The sequence below is a fragment of the Euprymna scolopes genome, chromosome 26 (genome assembly GCF_053919585.1).
Source record: "Euprymna scolopes isolate OS-2025 chromosome 26, ASM5391958v1, whole genome shotgun sequence".
In the NCBI taxonomy this organism is placed as follows: domain Eukaryota; kingdom Metazoa; phylum Mollusca; class Cephalopoda; order Sepiida; family Sepiolidae; genus Euprymna; species Euprymna scolopes.
The window spans coordinates 49,229,954-49,243,168 of NC_136507.1; the positions used below are offsets into that span (position 1 = coordinate 49,229,954).

Here is a 13,215-nt window from a genome sequence, read left to right on the forward strand (position 1 = left end):
TCGTTTTGAGCAATGGCTCTTCAACTTGGGGTCGAGAGTTTAGAGTGATTCTATCATTATCACAGCATGATCAGCATTCCTAAGTGGGCAATCAGCATTTGTTACACAATCCTCAGAATCTCTTGTCAGAAATAGATCCACAAGTGAGGCTTGCTGGTCCTGGCGATCTCGGAGACGGGTTGGGAATGTTACTATCTGTGTCAGTGAAGTTAGAGAAGCCAAGCAAATTTCTGTGACGGGCGTTAGAGTCACTAAATATATGTATTTGGGCGCTAGTGTCAAGGGAGAGTGCTACATCTATGCTGTAAGAGACATGATTGATTATAGTGCAGTCCTAGCTGGATGGAGAGCGATAAAGAAAATACAGGTAGCTAACGCTATGTTGTAAATTTAGTTTAAAGCACATGAAGGCCTGGTCACCTGATTCTAGTTTAGATTCCCTAGACATGGGGAGGGTGTTACAAATATAGACTCCAAGTCTGTTCCTGTTAAAGTCCTTATGACAAAGTGTAAGATAACCAGACATGTTAGAGGGGATGGAGAAGTGCAAGTTAGTTTCACTTAGTGCTAAGATATCTGGGGAGTTTGCTAGGAGAAATTATTCTACATCCTCTAAGTTAGTTCTAAGTCCTCGGATATGTGTAAATGCAAGCCTCAAGGGAGGAGGCGTGAGTGTGTGTCTGGTTTGAACATTTTTTTGGATTGAGCTATCATTTCATTCTATTTAGTAGTTTCAGATCTAGATTGAAGTGCTAGGCAAAACGCATGTGCATAGGTACCATCATGCAACACAAGTAGACCATCAGCCGGCTCCTCATCTACAAGAATGTGATCTCGGGAACGCCCACTGGAGATCAGTGCAGGGTGCCTTTCCATGTGTGACATGGCACTACAAATATCCCAATATTACACAACTGATGATAGAACAGCTGCTCTAAACGCTATCAAAGTGCTTCTGTACTGTCAGTTGGAAACAGGAACCAGCAACTGTCAAACCGGTACCCTCAAGCTTGTCTGACAGGAGTGGCCTAGTTCAAATATGTTAGCATATATAGTAAATAAGCACCCCCAAGATGCTCAGTTATAGGAGAAGGGAATAAGGCAAATGTAGGAGACGGCATTCATTGTCCTAGTTAGGAAACAAGGCTAAGCACTGGGCGTCTCTAATGAGTCCTTGTGGCCGCACCTCTGCTCCAGGCTAATCGGCAAAGAAGGAATATGGAGTATAGATAGGCAGAGCCTATCTACTCCTTAAGCAGTTTAGGTTTGAAAACTGGTGATTTGATCAAATCACCAGCTCTAGGGAAGTTGTCGTCCAGGAATGAGGAGGCCTCCCTTCCTTGTTTGGTGCCAAGATGTATGAGGTCAGTGGCACAGGTTAACAAATCGGAGATTTCCTTATCCTAGATGGATGACCTAACCAGATCTACTGGTCCATCAGCACTGAGAGGGTTTTTCCTGCACCTAATTGCATGGATAGTGAGGATTGATAGAATTAGTATCAAAGAATTAGTATCTGCTTTGAAGTTATACTCCTCAGAATAGGATTAAGATTGGTTACATTTTTAAAGGAGGTATGTATGAGTGTGGGGTGTAGATTAAAGCTGAATATCTACTAGGGTTAAGTAAAGATCAAATGTGGTTTGTGGATTAGTGACAAATTGGAAAATTATAGTATAAGGGTTAGGGTGCATTTCGAAATGTGCTTTAGGTGTTAGTTTTCAAGTAAAGATAATCACCAGTACTTTATCCCATCTAATGAAAGAAATATATAGTTGCTAGTTAATACAGATCACTTATAATCTGAGCACAAACTGTGGCTATTAGTTATCTATTTTATAGATATTCTTTAAAGTATAAATATAGGTTAAGCTAATTCATCCCTTAGCAATAGAAATCTATAGATGTTTAGTATTTATCGATTTTGAAAAGGCCTTATATTTAAACATTACACTTAGTCATAGAATGAGAAATTATGATTTCCAAAAAGAGAGAAGCAGTATAAGTAAATAAGAGCAGGAAAACAGGTTTTGTGAATAATCAATAACTTAATTGCTTCCTAAGCAGTGGTTTGTACAATTTAGCAGTTTTTGTGTGGTTTTGCTTTTATTTTTGGAGATATCTCATATTTGGTACTGTACTGTAATGCTTCCACTTCATCAAGATATTTCGGTCTGTCAGATCACTGCAAATCCTGTCTGGACAACTGTTTTCGTTTTGGTTGTGATGTCACACAAGATCAATGAAACTTCTGTCTTTGAGTGGGATCACTGTAGATTGCATTGGATAACAAGCGGATTGTAATCTGAAAGTTATCCAGTTCCTGAATCAAATGGAATTTGGCAATTGGATTAGTTCGGGATCAAGCCGGAATTACAATCTTATCTCCCCCACCCAAAAAAATAATGGGCATAAATCAATAAGAAGCAACCCATGGCACTATAGCCCTTTATAGCTTCTTCCTTTTTTTGTTTACAAAGGAGTCACCACTTATCAAGGCCCAAAGGTCACTCGAGGATAATTGTTAATGAGTGTACAGAAGTCAATGACACAATATCCTAGTAATCGTTAGCAGTGGAAATTTGGTAAATTGAATTACTTAAGGGAGTGGCTCATTAAGAATTTGTTTATGTTGGACTTGAATATGATCAAATTGTAGTCAGCTGGAAAGCAGGGAAATGGAAGAGAGTTCCACAGGCATGCAGTTCTAAGAAAACAGCTTTGTTCATGGAATCTACGTTTAGGACTAGGCACAGAAAAAGAGTGGGGGAAATTATTGATAGTGGTTTCAGCTAGACGAGTGTTTTTCATAAAAGTTTAGCGAGGGGGGGGGGATAGATTGGAGCTCAGACAGGCACCTGCCATGAAAATAGTGATAGAGTAAAGACAGGCTTGTAATGTCTCTTCTGTGGGAAGAGGTTGCAGAGAGGAGAAAAGGGCACCCCCACCAGATTACGAAGTCTATTTTGAACTTTGTCAAAGTATGATAAAAGGTTTCCAGCAGTTCCTGCCCAGATGTGACAACAGTACTCCATCTCTGGATGTACCTGACTCTTACTCAGGTAGAGAATTGCATCAGCAGTGAGATATCTACTAGAGCACTAGAAGGATCCCACCATTTATCCAGCCCAGAAGCTTGTCAAAACATGGAGCCTCCCCAAGACGACAGCCATTCATTTCAATTGATGCCAGATAGGAGATCAGAGTGTTGTGGTAGGGATATCTCCAGAGAAGACCCTAATTTACCTCATATGTGCTTCTGGGTTGCACTTGCTTACACCACCGCATTTATATTTGCCCTCTATCACCCCCACAACAGTGGAGTTACTATCTTTAAGAGTATGTCTGAGAAAATTGACCACATCCTGTCTGCTCATCATTCAGCTAACATTCACATTTGTGGTGACTTCAATGTTCACAATGTGGAATGGCTGACCCACTCGAACAAGACAGATGATGAGGGGAGGTTCTGTTATGATTTTGTCATTGCCTATGACCTCACTCAGATTGTTCACGAACCCATCCGTGTGCCCGATACTACCGGTCAGTATGCAAGCCTTCTAGACCTTTTTCTCACAACTTCCCCTGAGCAATGTTCATGTTCCATTCTATCTCCTCTGGGATCCTCCAACAACTCAGTTGTATCAGTTAAGATAAAAATAAAATGTAATAAGTCTTCAGACGTACCTCTCTACCGTACTGTATATCGATACTCTATGGCTGACTGGGATAGCTTCCATACATTTATATCTGATCTACCTCTGCATTCCATATTTAAAAAGATGTGTCTTTACTGGAATAAAGGTTCTTGATTAGCTTGGCGACATCACGCACAGATATTTGTATGTTGCATAGCGAGTTGTCTGTTATAGGAGAAAATACGGGGAGTTGATGGCTTTCGTCGCATAGGGTAGAATTAGCTGCAAAGTTCTTGGCAAATGTTTTGGCCTTGTCTGATACTGACTAGATGATCTCAGGTCCATTGATGATGGTTGGGATAGAACGCATGCTTCTGTTCAGGATCCTGTTTGCTATTTGCCAAAACTGGTGGGGACCAAGCCACTGCTCAGCTACTTTGGATTAAACGGACTGAGAATATAGCTCTTTTAGAGTGGTTGCTGGCAGTCCTGAAAGCAGCTTTAGTCTCAGTACATCTATTACATTGGTAGCTATGGAAAAAGTGATTTCTGTACACGATGGTAGCAGCACATTTAGGGGAGAACCATGGCTGGCGGTTAGGTTTTTGTTGGAATTTTTTCGATGGTATGAATCGGTCTATGCCTACAATTAACCATTTGGTCAGGTCTGATACTATAGAGGACACATCCTTTTTAAACGTGGAATGCAGAGGTAAGTCAGATATAAATGTACGGAAGCTATCCCAGTCAGTCATAGAGTATCGATATACAGTATGTTACAGGTGGAGAGGTACATCTCAAGACTTATTACATTTTATTTTTATCTTAACTGCTACAACAGAGTGGTCAGAGGATCCCAGAGGAGATAGAACGGAACATGAACACAGCTCAGGGGAAGTTGTGAGGAAAAGGTCTAGAAGGCTTGTATATTGACCGGGTGTATCGGGTACACGGGTGGGTTCGTGAACAATCTGAGTGAGGTCATAGGCAATGGCAAAATCATGACAAAACCTCCCCTCGTCATCGGTTTTATTTGAGTGGGTCAGCCATTCCACATTATGGACATTGAAGTCACCGCAAATGTGAATGTAAGCCGAAGGATGAGCAGACAGGATGTTGTCAATTTTCTCAGATATGCTCTTAAAGATAGTAATCCCACTGTTGTGGGAGCGATAGAGGGCAAATATAAATGCAGTGGTGCAAGCTAGTGCAACCCAAAAGCACATATAAGGTAAATTAGGGTCTTCTCTGGATATATCCCTACCACATGGAAAGCCATCTTTGATGTAGGCACATATTCCATGCCCATGGCGATCTTGGGGGTCAAATTTAGATGTAAAGTTGAAGTATTCTTTAATTATGAATTCGTCTAGAGAAGTGGTTGGCCCTATGCCAGTTTCACTTAGAAAGAATATGTCTGGTTTCATCTCCTGTAATTGTGTTTCAACCGCTAGAAGGTTGGAACGTAGACCCCTGATGTTGGAGAAGGAGACCTGGTAGTAGGGGTCTACGTTGGTGGATGGGGCTCTAGGTTTATGCGTGTTTCTTTTTTGGAGATTTGTCATGATTGAGGTTTTGGGGTTTGTGGAGCAGGACTTGGTTGGAGCAGGACAGAGAGGGAAAATAAGAGAGAAAAAGACAAGAAATTTTTTTTTTTGCGGCACATGAACAGGTAAAGCTGTAACAATTACCCACTAGTATGGCATTGAGAGGCCCTACCAGAAACTACTGTATAGTCCAGAATCCATTCACCAAATGGCAATACAGCAGCCCCGGTACTTTGCACCTGCTGATAGGACAGCCTCCTTAGTGGTTAATCCAAGGTTCGGGTCCCTGACTATCAGGCAGGTAATGTCAGCCCAGATGAAACGTTTACCTCCAGCACCTTTACTAGTGACATGACCACAAGGATAGACATAGAAACAGAAATTTTCCGACATCTCAGGCTACTCTTTACAAAGTACTACCGACCTAGAAAGCAGCTTTTTCTTCACCCTTTGTCAGAAAAATCACTCATTGGAAATGAGGACTGAAGAACAAAAAAGGATAAGCGAGAGTTACTGGAGCTGCAGATAACACATCCACATGCATTATCTACTCTCCATGAGTAAGTTGTGAGCAAGTCTTTGTTTTATCGTTACTTGCATGGCAAGTGCTCGTCTGAGCTCCAATTAAACACCCGTCTAGCTGAAACCACTGTCAATAATTTTCCCCATTCTTTATCTGTGCCTAAATCAAAACGTAGATTCCATGAACAAAGCTTCCTTCTTAGAAGTGCATGCCTGTGGAACTTTTTTCCGTTTGCCTGTTTCCCACCTGACTACAACTTGGATGTCTTCAAGTCCAACATAAACAAATTCCTGATGAACCGCCCCCTTAAGTAAGACACCTTATTAAATCTCAAATACTAACGATTACTACGATATTATCCCATTGATTATTGTACATGCAATAACCCTTATCCCCGAGTAGCTTCCGGGCCTTGATAAGTGATGACCACCATGTGTTACATGATAAGGGCTGTCCCCTTTTCATGTAAGTATAAAAATAGAGAGATTACTTAAAATGAAAATAAAATGAGAGAAAGCAGAAATCGAACCTTGGATATAAGTTTTAAAGAACAATAGGTTTAAATGGAATGTCCAGTAAATTGTTAATTCTGATGAAATAAATAATAAATAAACTATTCAATTGTTAGAAAGAATGTGGATAATAAAATATGGGTTAAATAAATTAGATATATAGGTTGAAATTCCTTTTGTAAAAAAAGGAAAAGTTTTGGACACGCATGTCCAGAACACGTGAAAGAAGGCACATGTTTTAACGTGTATGACGTCATGGAAAATAGAAAGTTCTAGAAATAGACAGAACAACTTTAGAGTTGGACAGACAGAAGCAGAGAAACTCAGAGAGAGTCTGGAGTTTGAAATTCGAACGTCTAGAAGCGAGACGATCACTTTTAAACTTAATATGTGAAGCTTTGAATTCTTGATGAGAAAACCACGGCCGGTCGTGAAGAAATAAAACCATCATGTGTTTTTGTAAAACGTCATCTTGTGTTGTGATTCTACAAAAAGGTAAATTGAATTGTTATTATATGTCTATATGTCTGTGTTATAAAATGTCGTGACATCCACATCTCATATCCACAATGTGAATCTACATCTCATGTCTACACAATGTCTGAACACTATCAATTTAAGAGCTTCTCATATCAACACTTCTAAGTAATGAACATTTAATATATATGAAACGTCATAACACGAACAATCTCTCTCTAAAACTCTCTCTAAGACTAATAAGACTCAAAGACTCTCTCTCTGAATAAGACCCTTATATAACATATGTAAAAAAAAAAAAAAAAAAAGAAAACCAATTCAACTCCGCTCTTGAGGTTCACTTTCACAAATATCCATGGGCTTAGAGGTAATATAGATGATGTAGACTGTTACCTTTTAGTAAACTCCCCGGATATCTTAGCATTAAGTGAAATAAACTTACACTCTTCAATCCCCTCCAACAACTTTAACATTACAGGATTCCTCCCTCTTTACTGTAAGAACTCAGATGTATGCACACCCTTAGAGTCTATATTCGTAGCACCTTCCCTCAAACTAGAGAGAAAAATCTTGAATCTGATGATCAGGCTTTATGTGCTTTTGACTAACATTTCATCACTACGTTAATTACTTATATTTTCTCTGTTGTTTTTTCAAGTCAGGATTGTACCCTAATCGATCATGTCTTTGATAGTATAGATGCAGCACTCTCCTTAGATAGTAACGCCCAAATACATGTGTTTGGTGACTTTAATGTCCACCATAAAAATTGGATGGTTTCTCAGGTTACACAGATGCAGCTGGGCGCTCCACTGATAGCTTCTGTATAGCCCATTCCCTCACATAGACAGTAATGTTTCCAACTGGCCTACCAGATCGTGAACCTCAGCAGGTTTCACTTCTAGACCTATTCCTCACCACAGTACCTGAGGATTGTGTGACTAATGCTCACAGTCCACTTGGAAACGCAGACCACCTCGTGATATCAGTTGACATCACATTTAAATCCCAACATCAAGGTGAGGAATCATTGCTCAAAACCAAAAGATACTACAACAGGACTTACTGAGAAACCATTAGAGAACACATCCAAGATGCCCCATGGACTGATATCTTTTCTGTTCCTGCTGAACAGAGTACCAATGAGACAACTGAATAGTGCAAAGTGGGAATTGAAGCACATGTTCCCACACGGAAGTATTATAGCAAGCCTTACTCACCCCCATGGTTCACTATAGATTGTGCAGCTGCTATGGCACAAAGTGGCACTGTGCCTTGTTTGGGGTGAAAATTGAATAAAAAAAAAAAATATATATATATATATATATATATATATATATATATATATATATATACTCCCTCGTGGGTAAAGCATTATAAGAGAGGAAGTAATGGATTCTACTTATTATAAAAAAGTTTTTTAGAGTTATCAGTATCATAAAAGAAAAAGATAAGGAAACATTAATTCCTGAAACAGAACAGTTTTGCACCACTTTTATTTCCAATACAAAAATTAAAATCAATATATAATATTATACTTTATGTTTAGAATCCTGACTCCAATTTTATTCAAAATACATAACATAATTTTAATTCCTGAAAACGTCTCAAATTGAAGACATAAGCTTACAGGACCTTAAAAGAAGTTTATTTGGTCTTTAATGACTATGTATAAAATTTAATGTAAATATGAAGTATGTGAATTTTCAAATGAGATACTGTTACTATATTATGTCATAACCATTTAAAATGCTCCAAAGAAACTGAAATTTAGTGAATATTTATTAACTGATGTCTAATACCTTGTGTTAAAATTTCATTCAAGTATCTGAATTTCCATGAATTGCTTCCCCTCTTTTTACCTTCTTGCATAAAACTAAAATAAACCAAATATAACCCACATTACAACCCCTTATGCCTAGCAGCTCTGTTCTAAAATTCATAATTATCAGTTTAGGAGTGGATCCTGTACATACAAACATATAAGCATACCAAACTTATATATGTTTCTATTTGTTTTTGTTAGCGATACTCTTTGAATGAATTAAATTATTTATACGAAAGTGCATTTTTACCTAATTGCGAGTTGGGAATAATTTTCCCTTTGACCAATTTGGTACCCCCTAAATGGGGAGCGGCATATATATATATTATTTTTAAAATATAATTATCAACTGACACGTGTTTCGTCTACGACTCATCAGTGGCTGAATCTAGCCACTCTGATGAGTCGTAGATGACGAAACACGTGTCAGTGGATAATTATATTTTAAAAATTATATATATATATATATATATATATATGTCATTCACAGATAGTACTGTTTTGCTTTATCACAGCTCATCAGTGTGGCTAGATCAGCCACTATCTCAAGCCAGTTATGCTATATATATATATATATATATATATATATATATATATATATATATATATATATATACTTAGTTATATTTTGGGAAAAAAAGAATTCCAGCAGAGTGCTCTATTATAAGGAAAAAATGTTCAAAATAAGATTGTAATATTTACACTTTTTATTTTCAGAAGTTTAGATGAGATAAACCGACGGTATTGATGGCTTATCTTATCTAAATTTCTGAAAATAAAAATATATAGATAGATAGATAGATATATGTATATATAATTATAGATCATGCTGTGATTAAATGTCAATTTCAGAGCAAAAGAAATCTTTCTGGAAAAAAATTTAGAGTGTACTTAAAATCCAAGTTATATGACATTAAATCATAGTATGATATAACTCTGATCTGTAATTTTATTTATTTATAGCTTTATTATAATTTTTAAATAACTTTCTAATGGTTTAAATACTGGACTTCATTTTGATTTGAAAATTGATTCTCATAAGAACTGATCAGAACTATATCAAAGAATTGTTTTTTCATATTACACACATATTTTTAGTCACTACCCTACTGAAAATGGATTGGAGAAAAACACAAAAAGTTTACTTGAAACTTACTGTTGTCTGTCGGCGCCTATCCCTTGCAGATAAAGATCCAGAAAGTTCCAATATATTTCCCACTATGGTATCGTTTCCATCAAGGCTCAATTTGGGCACATTTTCATGACCCTCATCATTTGGCATTTTGGACCTGTGATGAGCTAACACCATCATGTGACAACCCCCACAAGCAACCTGAAAGGAACAATACTTTTATTAATTAAGTTTATAAACTTCTTTTATTAATTTCTGTGGCACCAGAGAAATGTTAAGTTGAAGAGTTAACATAATGAAAGCATATCATGGTTTTAAAGATTAAGTCCTTAGAATAGTGCAGGAGTGACTAGTGGTTGCCAAGGTAACCTGTGGTAGCAGTGCTAGTTTTAGAAGAATTGAGATCTAAAGTTTTATATGATTTGTGGGGTCCCTCTCAATCGAATATGCTACAATTAGAAAATGGAAGAGGGTTTCAAAAATTGAATAAAATCAATTAATGGATGTAAAATTCCACAATTCGCAATTCTTCCTCTAAGTGGAATACATTATTTTTCTCATTGTTATGAGCTCAGTTGATCTACCCATTTCAGGAATAATTTTAGGAGACAATAAATACAGTTACATCTAAACATCATGGCAGTTTTGATCTCAGAATCATGATGCATATTTCTGTAAAATATTTTTGTTAATGTATTGATTATTACCAGCCTGCAAAGTCACAGCAATTGTTCATTATGCAATTTTGATACTTGAGATGTTGCAAATGCTCTGTATTCTGGGGTGGGAAACACTAGGTAACATCTCACACCTAATTATCCATACAATCTAAAGGGTTTACATCAGATTGCATAGTTATCTCACATATGCAGTATCATTGTCAATCTACCAGATTATGAAGTTTATGCAAGTGCTGGTACACAGTAGCCAAACCACATGAGATGCAGAGTGCATAAGTCATTTATATTTAATATTTAAATATAAGCATGTTTGCTGTAAATATTGGTTGTGAGTAATCAGTAAAAGACACATTGTTTTTTCAGGAAGTAAAGCATCAGATTGGACCAGAAATGTGTCCTTGTCAAATCAAAGAATCCATTTTATATTTAATGGCTTCAATCAAAGAAGTACCTGTCATTTAACTTTGGTTCAGTCAAGCACTTTACTTCCTGAAAAAGCAAAATGGCTGCCAGTGACTACTTTTCTCACAATCATACTTTTATATTAAATATTAAACTGTTTTTTTTAACACAAATATAAGTTGGTAAACCAAAATAAATGGTTTTTGATTAATTTCCCAACCGTATTTACTTTAAAATAATTAATGTCACCAATAGTAATGTTTACCAACATACCTATCTCTCATAATTTACAAAAATGATATCATTTAATTTTAGTTATTTTTTACTTTCGTTTATCCTAAAGATATATTACCACAAAATCTGTTGTCCTCATCTTGGTTATTACCATTTTCCCAACATTTTGACTGTTATACTCTCCAGCCTTCTTCAGATGCTTTTTGCTGTACTCATTAAATTTCTGTGGATTTTGCACAGAACTACTGCATACATGACCAAGTGGATACAAGAATTGGTTAGTATTTACTTCCTTCCCACCGTGGGAAGATATAACACAAGGTCAGAAGGTGCCCAAGATCTACAAATCTGCCTAAGAAGGTGCCCAAGATCTACAAATTATACCTAAACAGTCCTGTCAGCATTCCCCAGTAGGAGCATTTCAGGCGATTAGCAATAAACAAACCTCTTCTCAAAGAAAGAAGGTAAAAAGTCTAGGAAGTTTAACTTTCTGCACAAAACCATACATCAGCCTGTCACTTATCTCAAATGGCTCACACTCTGTCAGACTGATTGTTGAGGATATATCCTCAACTTTGTATGAAAAACATCACCCTTAAGGTCAGGTGACACCATAAACATTGGTTAAGAGACATTCTGGAGTGAATAGGTTACAAAAAAAAGTTATTTCTCAGTTATCTCTGTTTATTAGTCAAACAGGAGTTATTGTTACTTTGGGGCCTAAAAATACAAAAGAGCTTTCATTAATGTAATTCTAAAAAGTGTACGTCGACCCAAAAACATAATGAAAGAAAAGAACAACAATTATGCATATACTGATAAATAGGTGACAAGAATGTTTTCTACTGACCTTGTCGACTATGAATGGATCGAATTTGATAAGCCGAGATGGTTGGAACTGATTTGAATAACTGCTCTCCCCTTGGCCAAGCTTGCCATGTCGTCCATCTCCACACGTGTACAGAGAGCCGTCTTCTGCAGTTAAACGTTTCCGAAAAAGAGAAGAAAAAAAAATCTGTTTCTCCTTTTCTTCTTAATTGAGAATTATAGCTCCCCTCATTAACCCCTAACGAGATTTCAATAGTTATGTTCTTGCTGTCAATGTACATGAGCATTTGTTCATTTAGAAGATGAAACATTTTTTCTTGCGTATGTACACATCATCATCAAAAATCTCTATCAATTTTAATTTTAAATTAAAATTTTTTAAAAATTATTTTTATTGTTTATAATGAGTCAAGTAAAAAAAAATTCCTTGACTTAAGCAATTTCATTTTGGTTAATTTGAATTCTTGTGTTGCTTATTATCTACTATGGTGTTACCTTTTCTTCTTCTATCCATTTAGCATCATTTTTCCTTTGTTCAAAGGTCAGACGTTTTCTGATATTTCACAGGCTCACTCTCCAGTTTTCACAGTTCAGCAAGTCAACTGTCTCCAAATTCCACTCTGTACAGTCTTGTCTAATGATTTTCTTCTAAGTTTTTCTATGACCAGCCAACTTTCCTGCAATTCAAAACATCCATGCTTCTGCAACAATTCATCGAGGAAGATGAATGTTCCACTTGATATACTAACATAACTGATTCATCTTTAAGATAACCTTTACACTGAGTTTACCTTAAAAGAAATAAAACTGTATCAAGAAAGATGATTTTTTTTTTTTTGGGGGGGGGGTACATTTGTAGATTAACATCTGCCACTGAATCACACTATTACTCCACTCCACAAAATGAGATTCTATTTTTTGTAGGCGATTAGGTGTGAACACCCTGAAAAACTTGGTGAAAAGAAATCGAAAAACAAAAAGTATATTTTATTGAATTAGTTTGGAATTATTTTGGAGATAAGTAAATTGTATAACTTTTTATTTAATTATTTGGACTATTATCCTCATCTTCTCATTGTTGTTTTCACAACGTTTCGGCCATTTATTCCTCTGGCCTTCATCAGGTTAACCGTGACTGGGTAGGAATGTCGAATCCTCCAACTACATCCACGGCAATTGCTGCCTTCAATAGCTGTTGCCATCTCACCACGGTTTGGTCAACTAATCCTCTGACTGGCTTTGGGTGGAATCAAAACCACTATCTCTAGACAATTCTGACCTGGAATCATAGATATTCCACATCTCTATCCACTGCACCATGAGCCCCGAAAGGCAACCAAGGTTAGACTTTTTTGGTCTTATAAATCCAATTGTTCTTCTAATTGTCGGGTCTCTACCGATTGTTATAAAAAATATA

The 13,215-nt window shown here is 36.7% G+C and overlaps 1 protein-coding gene across 1 annotated transcript in view; it reads right to left on the minus strand.

Annotated features, from left to right (window-relative positions):
* Positions 1 to 13,215, minus strand: part of LOC145248013 (X-linked retinitis pigmentosa GTPase regulator-like) — a 105,409-nt gene that overhangs the window by 39,138 nt on the left and 53,056 nt on the right. Inside the window, exons 9-10 of the mRNA XM_080109706.1 lie at positions 11,821 to 11,945; positions 9,679 to 9,855 (exon numbers count right to left, since the gene is read on the minus strand). Coding sequence (XP_079965832.1) covers positions 9,679 to 9,855; positions 11,821 to 11,945 — 302 coding nt within the window. The remainder of the gene's footprint in view (positions 1 to 9,678; positions 9,856 to 11,820; positions 11,946 to 13,215) is intronic.